This window comes from Thalia democratica, chromosome 8 (assembly GCF_965202585.1).
Source record: "Thalia democratica chromosome 8, ktThaDemo2.hap1.1, whole genome shotgun sequence".
NCBI lineage: Eukaryota > Metazoa > Chordata > Thaliacea > Salpida > Salpidae > Thalia > Thalia democratica.
The window spans coordinates 15489129-15511936 of record NC_139172.1 but is presented as its reverse complement, the minus strand read 5'-3'; the positions used below and the strand labels follow the sequence as shown (position 1 = coordinate 15511936).

Here is a 22808-nt window from a genome sequence, read left to right as displayed (position 1 = left end):
ATATGGTTAATGAATAAGAATCATGCTTTAAAAGGTTTTAAGTTTAAATTATTTTACAATTTATAGTTTTAGTCTTTCATAAAAACTTGTTTAAATGTTAAGGAAACAAAAACTATCGTAATGGCAAAATAAGATATGTTTTGACACTTTACAAGAGAAAAAAGTAGATATTTAAACTATTTTGCATGCTTTTAATAACTGATAACGTAATTTGTTTAGGTAAACTTTGAAACTATGAAAAAAAGTTTTACATGTTCTAAACCGTATACTTTTATATAGGATTTAATTTTTTAATGTATTTCAGTATAAATACAACTAACTATCAAAATGAACTATATATCAATAAATTTAATTTTGTACAAAACTGTATGTGAAAACAAGGAAATATATGTGCGCATACAACGACCTACGTTTTGAAAAAAAAACAAATATACTGAAGTTAAAACAAAGCTTTGGAGCATTTTGACAGTATAATTTGACTTTTATATCTTGAAAAAGTCATTAAAATGTATAAAACATAAATTTTTTAATTTAAACTCACTATAAAATTGTTCGCACGTAAAAAACTTGGTCTAAAAGTCTTATATTATATTGTTTTTATAGATAAATAACGTTTTTAACTTAGATATAGTATGTTTAGTTTAAAATAATAAATCTATCAAAAAAAAAATTCTGTCAAAAAAAAGAAAGAAAGTGTATTCTAAATTTTAAAGCATTTTTAAATGAAAATGTGTATATAATGGTTTGACATTAAAATTTTTATAAGTTATAACAGTTGCATGTTTACGTTTGTTATTTTTTTTCTTTTAAATCAAGAATCTCAAAGTTCTTGTTAAAACAAAATTAATCTATTTTATGGAAAATAAACTGTTAAATGTTTTAAAAGTTCTTACTTTAGTATTTATTGAACTTTTAGTTTTTTTTAGATATAGTTTTTATATATAAATACAAAAAGTGTTTTGTTATAGTAATTATAAAATGTTTATTATAAACTAGTTTACGGTATATTTTTTATGATTTCAGTCAAAACTTCCAACAAAAGTCTTCTTAAAATAATGTATTTTAATACAAAATTACAAAGTTTTATACTGTTTAGTACGATAACAATGTGTTTTTTAAGTCTAATAGTAGTTAACACTTTTCAATTGTTTCAACAAAAAAAAAAACTTGCAAGTTTATTGTAGCATAACGATGTTTGGTGCGTTTGTTGGCATAGTTACAAAGTTTACCCATGCGGATCCGACCATAACTTTCCAAATTTGATTGAAAAATTGGTTGCGAAACGGTTATAGCTCTCAGTCGTAAAAACATCTAAAACAGACCGGAAAAGTATTGCTGTAAATCAACAATTAATTATATTCTTTAAAAGCTTGTTTTTAATGAATGTATCTGTATTTTGAATAACTAGTGTTGTGTACCTTATTAAATTTTAATAAAACTAAAGCTAAGTTTTTGAAAGTTGAATTTGTTACAAACATTTAGATTGAAAACAAAAACAAAAATGAAAAACTGTCTAAAAGTATCCAAAATTTTTGTAATCATACTTTTACTGTTTTCTGTTCAATCACTTTCAAATAGAAACAAAAAATCTTTGGAACGATCGAAGTCAGAAAGTATAAAGGGTTTTAGTTCTTTATCAAAAAACAAGAATGAAAGAAGAAAAAGAGAAATCTCACAATCGCGTCAGTCTCATCAAAAATTTGAGAAATTTTATGGATCAACAGATTCGAAAATAAAACTGGAAGACATCCAAGTAGACCCTGACTTTTTTACTTATTCTTCTTGGAGTTCATGGGAATCTTGGTCAAGTTGGGAAAGTTTTGGAGAAATCCCTGTTAGTTTAACAAGAATAAATAATTTTTAGTATCCTAATAGAAGTCAAATATGTTTATACATGTTTATTTATCTACATTATAATGATATCTTTGATATACCTACTACCTATTTTTCTTACTTCAATTTTTTCTAGAAGTAATGTAAAGACTATCGAAACATTTATACTTTATTTTTAGAGACATAAATCTAGTAGCTAAGGATACTTTGAAATCAGTTTTTAAAGTTTAAAGGTTGTATAACTTTTTTTAGTTTTATAAGAAAAGTATACTAAAAAGTGTTAATTTATTTTCAAACTATTAATATTACTAAGCGTTTTAAAAAACAGGTAGTTGGATATTTTGTTTAATAAATGATATATATTTAGTCGTAAAATTAATTAAAAAAATAAAGTAAAAAAATACGAAACATGAAAAATAAATAATAACGAAAGAAAATTTTAACTTAATATTGTAATAAAATTCAGTTTTATTTTACTCAATTTAAGTTTAATACTAATTAATATTTTCTTGTTTCAATACCTTCATAAAATTTTGAATTAAAATTGAAACTTAAAATTTAAAAAACTAAGCAACTACTTCCAGTTTTAATATTAAGTATAAAAACAAGAAAAAAAAATAATGATTGTTAATTTAGCTCATTCTAATTATACCAGAAATTTGCTTATAAATAAAAAGTAATGACACTAAAGTTGAGAAAAGACAAGTGCGCTGATTACCAAAGTACAAAAGGTGTTATTTAAAAATTTATAACTTTATGTATAAGCAAATGTATATGAAATTATGTATTTTTGCCATGTTAATAAAATAAACTGACTGAGGATCTGTTTTGTCAAACAGAACAGTGAAACAATCGTTTCAATAAAACAAGTAGTGTTTAATAATACATATAAATGTATACACAACATCCAAGAAAACTAAAAAATAACAAAGTTGTCGGAAACATTGAAACTGTTTAATTTAAAAGATTTATCAAAAGTATAATACAATTTAATTTTTTTTTCTTTAAAGTATGTTTTAAAAAAATAATAGAGTATGTTATAATAGGGGAGTTTGATAGTTGTATATCGATTAAACCGAGTTTAAGCGGAGCTAAACTAAATAAAAGTTTTCGTCTGACACACAATGACATATTTTTGATTTTAAAACTAACGTGTTCAAAGAATTTGGACATCACCTACTTACTTATATATGATATAATACCTTTGTATGAAATAACCTAAAGCAAAAATGTTCTAAAAATTTATAAGCCTAAAAAGAATTTCGTTTAATTAATGTTACCACTAAGGCAGCTGCCAACTTTTTATTACATAAGTGAGTAGTTAAAAGTTTTGATAAAATACAAAATAGAAATAGTTAGTTTAAAACCGTTTAAAAATATAAACAAAAGCTACTTTAAACAAACTGTAAACAGTATCCTGGAAAAAATTAGTTTAAAGTAGTTGCACTATAATCAATGTTGCTATGACTTTTTTTCTTGTTTTGATCACTTGAAATAAACTTTTATAATTAATATTATTTCTATTTTGGTATAAGTAGATTAGTTTTGTTATTACTTTAATAATTAACAATATTTTTATTTTGGTTTAATTATATTATTTTTGTTAACCACAAGTTTTACTTAAGTAAGAATACTAAACGTATACGTTAGACATCATAGACAATTTTAGAACATTATTTTACTTATTTTATAACAAACTTAACTAGTTTGAATCTTTTATAAAAAATATGTATATAGTGTTTTTAGTTGTTAAGTAACTGTTTTATCTTAGTCTACTATTATATACACGTTAATTGAAAGCATAAGAATCTTAACTAGTCCCTAACTAAAATTTTTTAAATCATTACAAATTAAATGAATTACATAAATATATTTACTGATATGTAGTAAAGGTTGAATGACTTTTAGTAAAACATATCTTAGTTATTCTGAAAGTAGTTTAAACTATATTAAATTTTTAGGTACCAGTAATCAAGAAAGGTGAAAAAGGTTATAAGGTAAGTTTTATAATTACTATAGAAAATTATAACAAACTTTAGTTTAATATTTATTAAGTTGAAAATAGTTTTATGTAGTGATGTGTTTAATTAAAAAAATTGCAGTCTAAGTTTATCTTAAATATATTTTATTAATTTTTATAAATTTTTTACTTTAATAAGCTCAAATAGAACTATTACTCACAAGTTTTTTGTAAAGCTGTGAGTCAAGTTCTAGTGTGCTATTATCTAAACATAAGAAAGTAATTGTTAAAAAAAAGATTTTTAGAAAACTTTAAAGAAAAATTGTTATTTTTTTCTACTATGTTTTGTAACCTTAGTATTTTACTATTGTTATATGTTTTTTTTGTAAGATTCAAGCTATGAAGAAAATCTAATATAAAGTAAACTAACTTATCTTAAAGTATTTAAAGAATAACACAGTAATGATATGACTGAAATCCAGATAAGAAGTTAAATAAAAATTCTCTATAATACTGCTGACATTGAAATGATCAGTGACCTTATTTGCTAAAAACACGACATTAAGTTAGTAAAATTATATAAATTGAAGCAATAATTGACCATTTACAGTATTTATTATCATCTTTAACATTTTTAATTTAAAAATAGTGAAACCTACTTAGAACAACTAAACTACTACAAGCAACCATTTGACACTTGGTTTAAGTTAGCATTTTTAGCCAAAACATTTTTTCAAAGTTTGTAACAAAGACAAAATATTTCATGCTTCTTTCGTCAGTTGTATACTAAGCAATAAAAATAAAATTTCAAATCTAACTTATATAGTGAAAATGCAATCAACGTAGTTAATAATAATAAGCAAAGAGTAATTAACAATACATAAGTACTTCTAATTACAATGCAACTAAAAAAACAATAAAACAGAGAAACAACTTATAAAACACTTTAAGAAAACAACGAAACAGTATAATAAAAATCTTTATGTTTACACAACTTAGGTTTCCTTAACAAAATACAAATAGCCTCAAGTTTAATTAAATCCGAAAAGTTAAAACAATTTTTAACAATTTTAAATCTATTTAAATTATAATTACTAGCACAATCAAGGTTATTTACTAAGTGTACAGCAATAGCAGATCTTTTTGAAGCATTTATTATTCTAATAGATTTAGTTTTCTTATTACTCTTACAAGATTCATCGATACTTTTTGGAATATGTTCCTTTATTCTTTTGCCATATTGTCTTGAGGTCATCCCGACATAACTAGCTTCACAGAAGCAGTTAAACTGGTAAACTACCATACTTTGTTTAAATTCTGCTATCGGATCTTTTCCTCCAGGTCTGAACATTGGTTTGGATACGAAAATAACAGTCGGCTTTGTCGAATGATAAGTCCTACTTACTAATTGACAAATCTCTCTTTCTAAAACTCCTGAGTTCTTATTGACATAAGGTAATACTAAAGGAATCAAGCATTTCTCCGGCCCTGCTGGCTTTATTTTGTCAAACTATTAAGATGTAAATTTAATAAGTTACTTTGTACTTAGAGATCGCCTTTCTTTCTATAAAGCTCATAAATATATTTGACAAAGTTGGCCCTAATGGGGAGCCCATGGCTATTCCATCATGTTGGGAATACATTTGTGAAATAAATGTAAATTTTACACCACTAGTGGATAACTTTATAAGTTTACGAAAACTGTTTTTGCTTAAACTGGGTGTCTCAAGTCTATACAAAGTGTCAACACAAATATCCAATACTTCATCTAGCGGTACATTTGTGAATAAACTTTTGACATCAAAGGATGCCATAAAAGTATTATTTGAATTAATCTTTTTTATTTGATCAGCAAAAGAAAATGAGTTTTTTAACATATAAGAAGAGAAATGTTCCAATACCGGATAAAGTTGGTCATTAGGAAATTTTGCCAACTTATGTTGAGCAGAGTTCACCATGGATAGGATTGGTCTTAAAGGAACATCTTTCTTATGTATTTTTGGTAAGCAATACAATCTTGGAGTAATGGAACCAACAAGTTTGATCAAATTATAAATGTCTTCATTAATTTCTTTGGTAAAAAGTAGATTTTTAAGAATTTTAACAATTTCATTCTCAACTTTGTTAATATTATCAAACTTATTTGCTAGACCAAGAAGTGCAAATTTGGTTGTGTCCTCAATAATCTCATGCATTTTATTTATATAATCTGTTTTATCCAAAACAACACAACCATTACCTTTGTCAGGTTAAGAAATTATCACAGAATCATCCTTTTTCAAGTATTTAATTACATTTCTTATCTCACATATATTTAACAACTCACTTTTATCTGGCTTAAGTTTGCAATAATTATGTGCTAAGGCAGTAAGAATTTTATTTTTATTGCTTAGTATACAACTGACGAAAGAAGTATGAAATATATTTTGTTCTGAAAAATTGAGTCTTATTTATATTGTTTGAAAGAATTTATTTTTAGTGTCAAGTAATGTTTAATTATCTAAAGACAAAATAATTGACTGTTGAAAAGTAAAACATTAGGTTTTGTTTAAATAAGAGTTAAAATACACATTACTTAAAACCTTTGATTAGTTTATTAGTAGTACACAAATAAAATTTACCTGAGTTCTTTTTAGCTTTAGATACATCTTACTTTAAATTTAAAAATTAAAAAATAAAGCTTAACTTAATTAACTTTTGCAAAGACTAGTTAGTTGTAAAATTTAGTATGTTTTAATTTTCAAAATATCTATAGAGATAAACTTTAGGCTCTTTTAGAGTATAAATTATTTTTGATGTAATTTATAGAAGTTGATTATTTATCACATTGTAAAAACATAATTTTTATTGACGTTTTTATCTTGTCATAATTAGTACTGCTTTTAATTTTTTTTAATACTAAAAATATTGTAAATACACCTTATCATATTAAAACGATTTTGCTTCGTTAAGATATTTAGTTATATAAGTATTATTATGAAACTTTGCAGTATTTATTTTTATACTATTTGTTACGAATTTTGAAGAAACTGTTTTAAATTTTTGCATTATACTTTTCATTCTCATTATTAAAAAAGTACAAAAGGGTTTACAAAAGTTTATTAAATAAGTTATAATTTAGTGGTTCGTTGTTTAAAGTAAGTTAATTTAACTTTATCCAATCAAAACGTTTTTGATAATTCTAAATTCAATTTTTAAATAAATATTTTTATTATTAATTTACTAATTCTAAGGTTAAACTCAAAAAAAGTTATTAACAGTCAGTATTTATCTTAAAAAAACTTTTTTGTTTAAATTGTTTATAGAACGATAAAAAAAAACACTTAAAAAATTTGCTTTAAGGACCTGGTGTACGAAATATTCTTTCGATTATTGAGTCTTACACCACATCGTTTAAACATGTGAATTGTTAATGATTTTAAAAGAGTTAGTTCAAAATTAAATCATCGAATTTTTAGAGTTGTTTTTACAATAGTTCTTAAAAATTACCGTTTGTTATAGTAACAGTTGTTTATCTATTACTATTTTAAATATCTAATTAGTTGATTCCAATTAAGATAGTTTTTTAGGATAATTAAAAAAATTTAGTTAAATTTTTTGGGTAGCTCTACTGATAACTTTTTTTACTAAAACTTGTTTACAAATACTAAGAAATATTCTTTATATTTAAGTAGATTGACGAGAGTTTAAGCGATTACAAAATTTTCCTTTAATTTTTTTGAAATTTATTTTTGTTCTTAAGTACAACATTTTTCATAGTCGATTAAAATTTAGCAAACTGTTTCCTCTAAAACGTTAGTTTTAGTATGATTTGACGGACTTTTTTATTCTCATACGGATTATAGGACTACAAAACTTTATATATACAATCTTTGTACCAGACATTTTTCTAATCCTTTAAAGTTTAAGAAGTGTCAGTAGTATTTTATCAGAAATAAAATACTAATTTTTTTTAATGTACTTCATTAGTTTATTTACTTCTAGGTTATTATAATACTTTTAAGCTTAGTTTACTTTCTATTTGTTTTTGACTTGGTTCTTTTGCTTTGTATTTTATTAAGCCGAAGGCTGTTGTTGCTGATTTTATAGTGTTTACTTTAAGTTAGAAAAATAAATTGTTCGAGTTTTCAAAAGTTTTTTTTTAGTCTTTAAAATAAGTTATAGCATATACAGCTGTTTTATTTATGTAATAGTAAACATTTCTTTAAGTTAAAACAATAAAATTTAGATATAATTTTTAACACAAACCACTTTGGTTTTTTCCTTCTACTGAACAAACATAAAAACTACCATTAAATTTGGGAAAGGGTCTAAATTGCACGAGGAAACTAAATTGCACGAGTGCACAAAATTGCACGAAGCGAAATTTGCAATAGGGCAAACAATTGCACGTATACGATTTTGCACTAAGGGTCAATTTTGCACGAGTTATATTTCTGCACGATGGTAAAAAAAAACCAAAAAAAATCTAGCAGATAATTAAAAAAAAAAGTTACCGACCGAGAGTAAGGGTTAGGGGTAACAGTGATAGTAAAAATAAAGAAGTATATATATATATAAATATAAAAAAATAAAAAGTAAAACTAAAAAAAAAGCTTATCGACCGACCGAGGGTAAGGGTTAGGGGTTACAGTGAAAGTAAAAAAAAAATAGCCCGTGCAAAATTGTCTACTCGTGCAAAAAAGTCTTCGTGCAAAAGTATCTTCGTGCAATTTTTTGCACTCGTGCAATTTTGTACGCTCGTGCAAATTTGACAGCTACCCATAAATTTAGTTGGTAAATAGTTTTCAAGTTTTTACTTGGTCGTAAGTTTATTTATACTTTATTTGTTAACTACATCAAACACTTCTGTATCTAAATTTTTAAAGCATGTTTTAGCTAACAGTAGTACTTAAAAATTAAGTAGATTTTTTGTTTTGCCAAGTAATTAAAGATAATAAAATTTTCGTGAAAAAATCTAAAGTTTAAATACTTACTTATCTGAACTAACAAATTTTTGTGTTTGGATAAGACTAATTGTTTGTGCCTACGAAAAGTATTTTTATTAAGTTTTCAATAACTAAGTTATTTATTTTAGTGCAATTCATTCAAATATTAATTTTATTAAAATTATTAAAAAAAAAAAAAATTGACGAAAAGAAACTTACGCTCATAAATATGTGTAAAAAAACCTCTCGGTCATCGAGTTACACACCATATACTTACATTAACTATCATGATCATAATAAACAAAAACCTCTTTTTCTTCATTAAAATAATTAAATTTTAAAGAAAAAGTAATCAAAGTAGAACAAAAAAAACAGTTTACGAAGTTCAACCTAGTAATATTTTTAAGTTAGAAAAATATATATTGAAATGGTAAATAAAACAGTATTTAAAAGTATAATCTCAGAAATAATTACTGAGATAAAAGTTTAACGTTTAAAAACTATGCGCATACAAAAAGGAAGTTTTCTTTTCTCTTTTTAAGTATAAATTTTTACAACTGCTCATTTATATCTAGACCTAAAAATTTTGTTTTAACGAAAATTATACAAAATTGCAAACATGTAAAAATTCACTTAAGACCTCAATAGTACATTAATTTCTTTAAAATAAATATAACAGCTAAAATATTATCAAATTAAAATTTTTCAGTAGCTTAAACTAATAATTAACTATTAAACTTATTGGGTATCAATTATATTTAGAATTTTGTAAATTTAGTTTGCTAAAAATATTTAGCTAACAAATAAAATAGTTTACTAATAATCTAAAACATAATTTAAATATAATACAAATTTCTACAACTAAACTAAAACAATGTAAACAGAATACGAAACTATAGTGACTGTTCTAACATTTAAGCTAGTTATTAATGTTCTCCTAAAACTTAGGAAATAGTATCCCAATGCCAATTATTTGTTCTTTTTTTATTCAGTTAAATATAAAGTTAAGTATCCTCCAATTCGACCTTAAACCTTAAAAAATAGTTTATTTTTATTTTTCTTTTAATGAGTATTACAGCTCATAGCTTACTACATTGATAAGCCAGTTATTTCCAATCAAATTCATTAATAATCCTTGGTAGTTTTTTTTGAACACCTTGTTACATAGTTGTGCATTTTTCTTTATTTGAAAAAACTTTTAAACAATTTCTTGAAGGCTATTAAAACATAAAACACCAAACAGGTTTTAAAGAATAATTTCTAAATGTAACATTTTATTTAACTTTTTAGTACTACAGATATTATACAAAAACCTGAGACACGATTCATTCAAAAATATTTTTCTTGAGCACACAAGTAAGATATATTTCAGCTAACCCTTATCAACTACTTCTGCTAGCAACTGATTTAGGTTTCATAGACAATAATCAATTTATAAATTAAGCAAAGTTAAGAAAAATTAATTATAGGTAGATTAACAGTTTATAATTACATAATAATCCTAGAAAGTTGGCTTAATTTCCTGTTTGGTTACAGAGTGCACAAGGTTTGTTCAAAGAAATTGTTTAAGGAAGAAATAGACAAAATTGAAAGTATTTTTAGAGCTCTTGGTTATCCGTCACATATCATCAGTAAAACAAATACTAATACGATCTTTGAACTGGAAAAACCTATTAAACAAGGAGCAAAAAGATGCACTATGTATTATTTAGGTAAAGAAGCAATAACTCTTGAAAAGAATGTCAAAAACATTGTCAACTCTATTTTTAGATCTATACAACTAAGAATAAGTCGTTTTGATAGAAAATCTTTGAATGGATTTTATAAGGATTTCACTGCCGATCTAGAAAAAAAAAAGCAAAGTCATTTATAAGTCCGAATTCCACTGCTATAGTATGAATACTTGCAGAATTTCTTAAAAATATCATAAATGAAGTGACCAATATGTTTCAAAATCCCATAGAAGTTGGATGAACACGTGTTTGAATAAACAATCTAATAGGTCATCGGTGATTGCTGAACACTTATCAAACAATTATGATTGTGCAAAGAATTATAATGATAGTCTTTTTTCTGTTCTAAGTAAAGCACTTAATGAATATTATATAAGCGTTTTGAAACATTTATTTATAGAAACATTTAGACTTAAGTTATGCAAGCAACAGTACGTTCATAAATCTAATCTTTATAAGTCGTTATAAATGTTTTCTATAGTTTTTCGCTTGTTTTATTTTATCTATTGTTTGTTTTACTTTTTTTTGTATGTATGCTTATCTTGGTTAAAATACATATAAATTTATAATTATGTAACTATAAGCTGTTATTCTATATCTAACTAATTTTGCTTAATTAATTAAGTATTTCTGATGAAACCTAAAACTGTTTACTTACTAAAATTTAATTTTAAAATTAGTTGTTATCAGAAGTAGTTGATAAGAGTTGGCTGAAATATATTTTACTTGTGTGCTAAACAAAAAATAGTTTTTATGAACCGTGTCTCAAGTTTTTGTATAACATTTTATTGTTACTTTTAAGCTTTTTACACTTTTATTATATTACTATACTGAAAAAAATAAGTAGTTCTATTAGGGCTCTATTACAAAAATGTTAAATCTATAGTTTTAGTTATATTTTATCTTTATCACCACACATATCGTATCTAGTTTGACTTGTAGAGAATTATTTAGAAATTAATTATGAAGATTTCTGGTTTAAAAGTACCATTCATAAATAGAAGACTTATAACACATGTAACTTCACTTTTACAAGTATTTCATTTGAAATACTTACAGTAACGTAATTTTGATTATTTTAATTATTTTATCTTGCTAAAACTTTTTTGTTTTTTTCAGTTAAACATCAAAGAATCATAACTTATAAGAAAATTGTTATGTATATAAATTTTTTGTTACTTAAAGAAAAAAAAAAGTTGTTTTTAGTAAGTTTTATATTTTAGTGTATTCCAAAAAGCGTTATTTAGTTTGATTAATTTCTAAATACTGTTTCCAAATAACTTCAAAATTTCTACTATACGAAGTAATTTCATGATCACGAAAACTGAGTTTTTTAAAGAAAATTATAACTATAAGTTATTTTTTATACTACTATTAGTTTGTGTTTAAAAACTAATTAAGCTTTAACCTAAACAGTTAGTTTACAAACTTACTTAAATATGAAGTTATTGTATTCAACTTATTTATCAATTCGGATGGATCTACAGATAGATATTTCCAAAACAAAATATCGTAGTTTATAAGTCGTTTACGTTAGAATTTTAGTTACATTTTATGATAAAACGGTTATTATCGTAATTCAAAAAACTTATATAAATAAATGAGAAACTGAATAAATAAAAATTTTAAATGTGACTAAATTAGCTTTAGTTATTACCAACCTTATAGAACAAGGTAAGCAAGCGAAAAGTCACTTTTAAAGTTTGTGTTTATATCAATGGTCAAATCAAAATTAATATTTTTTTATGTATTTTATATGTTTAAAAAATTTAAATGTTTATTCGCCATATAAATAGACAAATTTATGTGTAAGTGATCACTAATTAAATAACTTAACTAAAAACTTCAGTATTTTAAGTGTATTGACTTTATTTTTTTCTCTTTCTAAAAAATAAACTTCTGAATAAATAAGTTACCTTTTCTAATAGAAGTAATTATTAAAAAACTATCTTTTATAAAAAAATATAGTATTTTATGACTTACTTTAAAACAAAAATTCTTTAAATTTATTAAAATTTCAACAAACTAAACAAAACATTTAAAAATAGAATAAAAACATTTATGACTCTAAAAATGTATATGTTTCTGATTATACTAGTTTATTTTAAAGAATGTAATTCAAAACATAATTATCTCAATGATGCTTAGTTTTTAAAAAGCAACTTCGATACTTTTTATTTTAAACTTTAGTTAGAAAACTGTACAAAAAGGGTTTTTGTGACTTAACAAGCACATAAATAAAAATAGTCGTTTATCAAAAGTATAACCATCAATAGAAACAAAATGTAAATAAGTCATTAAAATACAAAAAAAAAAACAGTCTTAAAAAAAGCTTTAAATTCACATATATGCATAAAATGACAAATACAAGAATTCTGGTTTATTTATTTACGAATTCTTTTACTAATTTGAATATTTTTTAAAACTTTTATATCAAAATGAAATAGAATCACATACAAGAAATAGTTAAGTTATGTTTTAAAGATAAGTTTATCGTGATCTTTAAAATTAAATCTTAAATAACAAACTGAAAATTGAAAAACCAATTTTAATAACCGGTTAATTCTTCACTTAGTTTTAAGTGAAGTTTTAAAAGTTTTCTTTTTCTTTTTAACATTTTAAACCAATAATTCAAAGGGTGATCGTGGGCCACCAGGAGCACCAGGTGCAAAAGGTCGTAAAGGTGAAGTAGGACCGGAAGGACCTACTACATACGAAGTTCTCGGCGATCAAGAAGTATTGTTTGGTTTTGATAATGAGAATTAATAAGTTGTGTATTTACACTTGGTTTCATAATAAATGTTCTCTAAGCAGACTTTTTTATCTATCTAAGGTAAAATAATAAAAACTAGAAAATACTAAAAAAGTTTTTGTTGAAGTTATTGAACTCAAATTTTGTAGATAGAAATTGACATACTTTAAATAGTTCTTTAATTGAAATCATTTGAAAACATCATAGCTGTACTTTATTTTCTAATGCCATTAAGAAAAAAAAGACAAACTATTGCTTTAATTTATTTAAATGGATATCTAAAGTTTTTATTAGATTAATACTATAGATGAATATTTTATTTGAATCTAAACCTACTAGTTATGCTTTTAGTACCCAATTATACTTCCATAAGTTTCGTAAACTTTATAATTCCCTGCTTGTTTTATAAAACTTTTAATTTGTTAGTTAAGTTATTTTTAATTCTTTTTTTTATAAATATTAACAAACAGACATTTAAAAGTCTAATTATAAAAGCTATAAAAATAGTTAAAATTTTGTTCTAAAAATTAATTATGTGTACATTTCCGATTAAATACTTCAAGTAAGAATAAAGACCATAAAAAAGTAAATATCGTTAGTTTTCATATATTTACAAAGATTTCGTATTCATGTAAAAATATATTGTTGAACTTTTACAGACTATTCCTGGCCCTCCTGGTCCGAGAGGTCCGAAAGGCGAAGAAGGAGAAAAGGTAGTTTTGTTTTTGAAGTCAATTTTTTTTATTCTAATATATTTTTTATGTTAAGGGTCCAACCGGCCTACCAGGATTTCAAGGTTGGGAAGGTGCTCCTGGACCTGAGGTTAGAATTAAAAAGAAGTATAAATTTTGTACTAATTGTTTTGCTTACATTAGCTGTTTTATAAAACTGCTTTTTATTTCTGTAGGATTACAAAACCACTCAATAATCGAATAATAACACCATTTTTTAAAAATTAAAAAAACTTTATAGGGTTCGCATGGGTTACGAGGCAGAAAAGGATATAAAGGTGCAAAAGGTAAAGAAGGAATAAAGGGAAGAAAAGGAAGAAAGGGTTTAAGGGGAATACCAGGACAAATGGTAAGTTGACATTTTAAACTTTAAATTGTTGGAAAATTACTAACTGTTTCTTTAAAAACTTTAGAGCCACATTACTTGCACTAATACTAAAAATAATCTTTAATTATAAACTTTATTTTCAAAATTTTTAGGGCGATCCTGGTTACTTAGGAAGGAGAGGTCTGAGAGGAGACTCTGGAGACCAGGTTTAAGAATTAAGAAAAAAAAAACTTTTAAAATTTACTTCAAATGTATTTTTATTTATTTCAGGGATACCCAGGAGTGCGAGGAATTTATGGCGAAAAGGGAAGAAAGGGTGAAATTGTAAGTTTAATTTGAAGTTTTTATACTTTTCTTTTTAAACTTGTTTCATCAAGTAGCTTCAAAAAAAAGTTTTTTTATAGTAACAATGTATGAAAAATTTTCTGTAACTACTATTTTTGTTTATTATTCTATTAAGTTTACATATCAGTTGCCATTAACACGATTTTAACAAATTTATTTTAGTTTATTGATTTAATTTTGCTTATTTTAAAGTGATCAAATCAGGCTATATTTGCCTATAAGTTTTATATATAAAAAGAGTTTAAAAAGCTCGAAATTTTTTACCTGCTTATACAATATTTAGTAAGATTTTCTTATAAAATACTAAACATATTTTTGTTTAATTTATTGTTTTTTGTTATTCTTTTCTATTGTTTTAGGGAGAAATAGGTCCAACGGGTTCAAGAGGAAGACAAGGAATGCAGGTTTGAAAAACAAAGTTATAAATAGATATTTGACAATAATTACTTTTACTTCAGTAGAAAGTTAATGCGGTTTTACGTAATTTAGTTGGAAATTGGATAATAGTGTACTGCGGAAACACTACTTTTATAATTGAGTTTCTAGTATTTACTTTTGAGAAGCTTAGCTGTTATTCAAAACAAAAGTTTTACTCGGTAGACAAAAAAAAACTAAATATTTTAAATAAACATATTACGTGTACTATAACAAATTTTCTGACTGTTTTATCAATAAATTTAGTAAAAATTTACAAATGTTTTTTTTCTTTTATAAAAAATATACTATTGTTTAAACTCTTTATTGACAAACTATTAACGTAAAGTTATATTTATTATAAAACAACAAAACTTGAACAAGTATCTATACTTAGATTAGATCAAGAGTCTATGGATAAATTCAGATTTTATTCAGTAAGGTATATCAAAAAAAAAAAAAAAACGGTATTCGAGTTAAACTGCTGCAACTTGATTAGTAATAAAATATTGGTCGTAAGAAAACTTTATCTAGTTTAACAACAGGGGTCATATATGTATGTGTCAAAATATACTTTGTGACTAACAGTTTTTAGTTTATAAAGTAAACTCATTGTAATTTTTGCCGACATAGCAAATGGAGATTAAAAACGGCGAGTCACATTTTTGTAGTATTGTTATTAAAACACGTAAGGCTACTTGATATTAACCTTTGCAAATGTCTATACATTTTTGTTTGAAATTATAATGACCCTAATGTTGCTTTTTAATTAGTAGGTTTAAATAAAAAACAGGCTTAGTGCACATAATTCAAATTCTTATTGTAATTATTATCTATGTTTTTAAAATCCATCATAACACATCATTCGTTACTATCAAGCAACTAATCATTTTTACTAAATTAGATACAAAAAATAGTCAAAAGAAAAATTCGAAAAACTAGTTAACCAACCTGTTTTGTATAAATTTTATTCTAGTTCCAAAAATGTTACACAATCATATTTGAATTGTAAATTAACAAACTAGACTTTTTAAAATGATAACTTTTAGTTTTATCTATAAATAAAGATTTAGTTAATGATAAATATTTTAAGTGAAGTTGGTAAACGATAACAGCATATTTTTGTTAAGGTTTTGACAAACTACCTTAATTATTAAAATTTTAAATAATGATGCTGACAATAAAAAATAAATTAGTGGTTTTGTATCTATAATAAAGTTTAAACTTAAATTTAGCTTCTTTAAACACTCATAGGGTCCGAGAGGATTGAATGGTCCAAGAGGACCTCAAGGAAAACAAGGAGGGCTCGTTAGTTTATATGTTAACGTTTACAAAAGTTGTTGATAAAGTTTGTGAAATATTTATTTTTATCCTATAGTAAAAACAAAAACATTTAAATTTTTTATTTGTTTATTAATTTTAAAGTAATTTTAAGTAAAAAAACATTAAATATAAAATAAATCATTATGTTGTTTACGAACTTCATTCACTCTTCAAATGTATATAAAAAACTAAATGATTTACGTATTCCTTTATATTTAAATTGATTACTAACTTTAGTGAATATAAGTATCTTTAAACGTTAACGAACATTTTGTTGAACTTACTTCTACAAAAAGTTATCACATTTAAATTTTATTTAATTTAAGTTTAATAGTTTTCCAACATACTGTACTTTACTATCCTTACTAATTTTATTGTTGACTAAAAAGTGCTTTTAATCTTTTATTTTGCATTAAAAAAGTTTTTATGTCTGTGAAAAACATTTGTTATCTTCATTATTTTTAAACCTAATATAACAAACTTTTTTATTTAAAATTACTTTGTTTTCACTTCTTTAACATACCAAAAAAAATAGCTTAAACTCCAAACTGAAAACTTTTGATTTTAAAAGTACTAAAAGCTTCACTTTTGTTTAAGTATAGTTATTTTTAGATATAGTTACATTTAGAATTTTGAGGCTAATGCTATAATACTTTAGCAAAAAATGTTTTTCCATTTTTCTTTGTTGTTAAAATATAAAAACGAAAAAAAAATCTAAGAAATAAAAACGTTTTGTATTTTATTTAATCATTTATCTTAGTTAACAAACGTTAAAGTGAATTTTCAGTGAAACTAGATTTGTATAAAAATAACTACGATAATATTTTTTTTTAATATCTAGGGCTTTCCAGGGTTTGCTGGATATAATGGAGTTCAAGGAGTTCAAGTAAGTTTCAAAGTAAATTAAAATAAGAAGACAAAGTTAATAATATTAAGTAAATTTATAGTTTGCTTTTTTGTTCTTTTTTATATATAGTTATTTGTCTGAGCTAAAAAAGATTGCTCAATTTACTGAAATGTAAAGAGCTTATTTAAATAAAGATGTGTAAATTAAATATTTTATTTACAACCGGGTTTCGGTGACAAAAAGTTGCGACCTCTTCACGTTAAATAAATAAAAGTCGATACTTGTTTTTTTATATATAAATAATTGAAATTGGTGAGTTTAGAAATGTTTTAACAGCTGACTAAGTATTCTAAAGTTAAATATGCAAAACAAAAGGGTTGTTTCTGTTTATAAAACCTTGTTGTTTAACTAATATAATCAGTATTTTGTACAACTGATCTTCATAAAAATTATTTTATTACCTTTCTACATGATTATATTAAAAATGTCTAATTAGTATGAGTAGTGTTAAAGTAAAAAAAAAAAATTTTTTACTTCTTTAAAACAAATGTGTACACAACTAAACCATTAATCGACAAAAAAAAAGAAGTTTACTTTGCAATTTTTTTTTACAAGTATAGTTTAACTTAAAAATAATCAAAAACTGATTGAACAGTAATTTTTATTGAACAATAAGATAAAAATAGTTAAAATGCTCGATCTAAGGACCTGATGTACAAATAAGCCTTTAGGTTATCGAGTCGTACATCAATTGCTTTTACAATTTATTACGAGCTTATAAAAATTAACTATTAAAAGAAACTATATAAACTTTCGAATGAATAGTATTTGTTACGTAAGGATTAAACATGCAGTATTTTAAACTATATTTTAGTGAGTCGCACCATTTGAAACTTAATAAAAACTTTTGTTTTTTAAAACTTGTTTCAAAAATCAAGTTAAATTAAAATTTTCAAAAAGTTTTATAAACTTGAAGTAATTTATAGTAGTGTCAAAAAAGTTCCGCTATCTATTCAATAAAAAATCTTGAAACCTATTTCAGTATAAAAAGTTCTATATTAAATAAAAAACTGTAAAAAAATAACAGCACGCTTTTATAATTAGATCAAAAAGTTTATGTCTTTAGTTTTTACCAAAACCGTTGCTTAAACTATTTTTAAACCTTTAAGCTATATTTAAGTTTAAACATACTTGGTTTAATTAAAAAAAATCGTTAAAATTTAAGCAAGTTTTTTAGTAAATATACATTTGAATTTTTTATCATAACCGTTTTTATTGAAACAAAAGTTTTGCAAATATTCACGCTTTAAAGATAGTTTTTACATTAGTACTTGGAATTTAATTAAAAATATCTATTTTAATTAAAATTCTAACATACTTATTAGTTATCTAAATGAAAAGTATTAGAAAGTGTAAAATTTAATGATTTTTTTTTTTAACCTTTTAAGAAAAGGTAAATTTTTTAAAGTAAATACTTAAAAATTTAACTATAACAAAAATATAGACTAGTTAAAGTTTTTACTTTTTAAAGTGGTTGAAAAAAAAGGAGTATATATAAATAAAAGTAATCCGATGGTTTTTAAGTTTTGATAAAAAAGTACTAAATGCATTGTCAGAAAGTTTATTTAATTCAGACTAGAGGTATTTTATTAATGAAGCCGAAAGTTAAAAAAAAAAGCTTTATACTTATATTAAAGAGTTAATACAAAACAAATACAAAACAGTAAAACATTTTTTCAGTTATTATTAGTTGCAAATTGTTAATAAAGAACTTATAGTTGTAGCTTTAAAATAGAAGATATCTACCACATCAAGAATCCGGATCCGGCTTGGTCCAAGTTTTAAGATGGATACGGATCCGGCTCCAGCTGGAAATAGTGTATCTGGAACCTAGTATTTGAAACGAGCAATAAGGATTTTTAGTTCTGAAATATTTCTATATTTGAAGAAATAATCACACTTACTTTATAACAAACTGTTCCCTGAAAAGACACAAGTAAAATATCGAGTATAAACAAATTAACAGTATTAATATTTTTAGAAGTTATAGTTGAAGTATACTGTAAGTTTACAGATGTTTATTTGTTTTTTCTCGGTTCTAAAGAAAGTACAAAAGTTTTTGATAAAAAACAAAGGTAAACTTTTTAAATGCTAATTGTTGGTAATTGTTTTCTTTAGTTGTATCAATAAAACCAATAAATGCACTCATTGCTTAGTATTGAAAAAATAAAAAAACATATCCAAATCGTTTACTTTCTTATTTTATTCAAAACAATAATAAAACAGTTAAGTAGTAAAAAACAATAACACAAATAAACGCATAAAAAATACAATTTATGTTAAGATGTGGTTGATGCTTGTAAACAGTGAAAAAACAAACAAAATAAAACAAAATTTACAAAAATTATATAATTCCTGAAATTATTTATAAAACAATCATTCACTCTGAATGAGATTAATAAGATCATCAGTTGCATTATAACTCTTATTCAAATAGAAATCGAAAAAATATCTATAGTTAATTTTAATAAACCGGAAATTATTTTTCTAAATCAATTTAATTATTAACAATAACATGTTCATTGGTAAGGGCTTTAGTAAAGTGTGAAAAATCTGGATCAGCAAGCTCAGTAGAAACCTTTTGAGTGCGACGTACTTTTTAGCTTGAAAATAACTTGTGCAAAACTTGAGTTTTTTTAAAGAAAATTTGGTTTTTAAATGTGAGTCAAATTATATTTTTCGTAAAAAGTAGTCATGAAAATGGTTTTTTCAATACAATTTTGCGGTCAAAGATTAATTTTCAATTTTTAAAAATTACACGGCCTGCCAAGATTTATTTTCTATTATGTTCGGCTTTTGTTGTATACCTTTCTCATTAACTAGAAAACTTTCAAACCCGTTTGAAAAATGATTGAAACAAATAACTTTATAGTTTAGTTTAAAACATTGAAAGTTTTGAAGGTATCAAATTGACTTGGATCCGACCAGATCTCAATTAAAAAAAAAAAGAACAGGATCCGGACGGTCCTTAATTTAAAGAAAAAAAAAAGGATTCTGTAGATTACTAGTCATAAAAACTACTTTATACCTTGGTTTTATAAAATGAAATTATTTAAATTAGTTTAAATTCATAAAACTGTTTTTAGGGACCGCAAGGATTGCCTGGTCCAGCTGGTTCAAAAGGGAGCAATGGTACACTAGTGAGTTTTGAGTTTTATTATAGATTAAATTAATTAAAAAATAAATATTATGATTTTTTGAATTAATCTTCAGCAATTCTCTAAAATTTTTCTCTGAGTTAATAAAAAAGAAGGGTAACATTGTATAAATAACAATGACTCTTAATCTAAAACTTATAACTTTTTTTTAATAGTAAATTTTAGGTTAAACCAAAACAATAAAAGAACTTACTTCGATATTACATAACAACTAGATTGTAAAAGTCAATAAAATTAGTATAAAGTAGTTTTTGTTATAATTTTAAAAGTCCCTATCATAATTTATATGTTTAGAAATCTACGTGATTGTTTATCAAAATTTTATTTCACTCTTTATTATAGGTACATATTTTAGTACAATAGATATTTAATTTGTGCATTAATAATGATTAAAAACTAGTTTAAAATTATTTTTAAAAAAATGTGTAAAACTATTTGGTTTCTGCTATTTATTGCATTATAGGTAGACTATGATTTCTTATTAATCATGATGAAGCTAAATTCAAACATAACTAACTTTTTTGTATCATGTAGACTACTAAAAGTTTTTTTATAAAATTACATAATCACTTACTTTAAGTCATGCATTTTTTTGTCAAAAAAACTTTTTTGACCAATGTATTATATAGTTTTAATAAAGCATAGAAGTAAACTTAAAACTGAAAAGAAACATTTTTTATTTACCTATATATGTTTTTCTATTTACTTAGAACTCAACAATAAGTTGCAACGATATAAGTATATTTTTGAAAATTACATAATTTAGAAAATGCAACAGTTTGAAGATATATTTTAGTAAAAACTAAACAAAGTTACAATTAAAACTTGTTTAAAATATTATTTTTTTCTTAAACTCATTGACTAAAAAAAGTATCAAGTAATTAAATAGTTTTTTTTTTCTTTTTGATTTTGCAAAGAGCAAGTATATTTTGTAAAATTTTGTGAGTTATCATCATTAGACGCAAAACTGAGTAATAAAATTATATAATTTTCAGATTACCACTGATAGCAATTCTTTTTGTTTTTCTATACTAGTATACAATGTTATAATCAAAATTTAATTTGTTAAATGGTTTTTAATAGAATAGAAAGAAGAATGACAACAACTATTTAAATTACTGCGTACTTGTAATTTTGCTTAAGAAAAAAAAAAAAAAAACTTTTACCGTTGCAAAGATTGATGTTTTGTTAGGTATATATTTATAACAAATACTTATAAAATAAGTAAACATTTCGTAAACGCCTAGTCAATTCTACAAAACATTTTTAATAGGGTACTACCGGAAGAGCCGGTCTTCCAGGTCCAATTGGAAAAAAAGTTTGAACTGTTTAGTTTTTTATACACAGTACAAAATCTATAAAAGTTTAAAACTTTTATTTAAAATTTGAAGTTAAGCTTCTGCTAAAAAAACTAAAAGTAATAAAGTTATTATTTCTAATATTTTATAGTTCTAGCTTTAATAACACTTGAACTTAAATTTATATACTTGACTGAAATATAATTTTTTTTTAATGTTTGAGCTGACGTTATTTTTTTTTCTTATATGAAATCTTAAAAACGTTTGATTAAAATGTTTGATTTTAAAATGTCAGGGAGAACCCGGAAATAATGGAAAAAAGGGAATTAAAGGAATGAATGGATTAAAAGTAAAATATATTTTTTTACTTATTCACTTAATAAGTTGTATTTGACCTAATTAATTCATTAACTAAAAGTTTAAAAAAACTTAAAATCTTTCGAACAATGTTTTACAGTATTACTTTTTTGAATATAAGTTGTTTAAAAACAACTAAATTGCATTTTAAACTCTAAAAAAAGATCCTTTTCGATAAAAAAACAGGTTGTTAATCGTAATCTGTTTAAACGTATTGTTATCTACAAGTGAAATACTAGCTTAACAAGAATGTTTTTAAAAACAAAATTTTAAATTTAAAACGAATAACTTCAAACATTTTTGTATACTTAAATTAATCGCTAATCGTTTTTATTTTTTACAAAAATATCTTTTATCCAAAAATACTCTGAAAATGAGTAACTGAAAATATTGAGCTAATACATTACGTAAACAAGTTTCTGATCAAAACATAAGCTATAAGAATTATCTTATGTTAAAGCTTTACTATAAGAAATACATAACAACATTATAATTCTTAAAATGTTGTTTCAACCTTTAAAAAACTCAATTATGTGCAAATACAAAAAAAAAAATTAAGCGATTTTTTCTTTAATTTATTTTATTATTAAAACTTACTTGTTTGTACAAATATCATTATAATATTTTTCATATAACTTTCACTAATTTAACTTTATCTGGTGTTTAAATTGAATTTAGGGTAGAAAAGGATCGCCAGGAAGTAAAGGGTTTAAAGGGGAACAAGTAAGTTATTTATTCGTC

General features: G+C 23.7%; 1 protein-coding gene across 3 annotated transcripts in view; it reads left to right on the top strand.

Annotated features, from left to right (window-relative positions):
• Positions 1-1486: 1486 nt before the first annotated feature.
• Positions 1487-22808, top strand: part of LOC145843367 (uncharacterized) — a 46934-nt gene continuing 25612 nt past the window's right edge. For all 3 annotated transcript variants that reach the window (XR_014370235.1, XM_082950833.1, XM_082950832.1), the window contains exons 1-15: positions 1487-1834; positions 3795-3830; positions 13092-13190; positions 13866-13919; positions 13975-14028; positions 14179-14286; positions 14418-14471; positions 14536-14589; positions 14970-15014; positions 16279-16332; positions 17189-17233; positions 20341-20394; positions 21686-21730; positions 22006-22059; positions 22746-22790. Coding sequence is in view for 2 of the 3 variants with exons in the window: in XM_082950833.1 (XP_082806959.1) it covers positions 1502-1834; positions 3795-3830; positions 13092-13190; positions 13866-13919; positions 13975-14028; positions 14179-14286; positions 14418-14471; positions 14536-14589; positions 14970-15014; positions 16279-16332; positions 17189-17233; positions 20341-20394; positions 21686-21730; positions 22006-22059; positions 22746-22790 (1134 nt within the window). In the remaining variant the exon portion in view is untranslated. The remainder of the gene's footprint in view (positions 1835-3794; positions 3831-13091; positions 13191-13865; positions 13920-13974; positions 14029-14178; positions 14287-14417; positions 14472-14535; positions 14590-14969; positions 15015-16278; positions 16333-17188; positions 17234-20340; positions 20395-21685; positions 21731-22005; positions 22060-22745; positions 22791-22808) is intronic.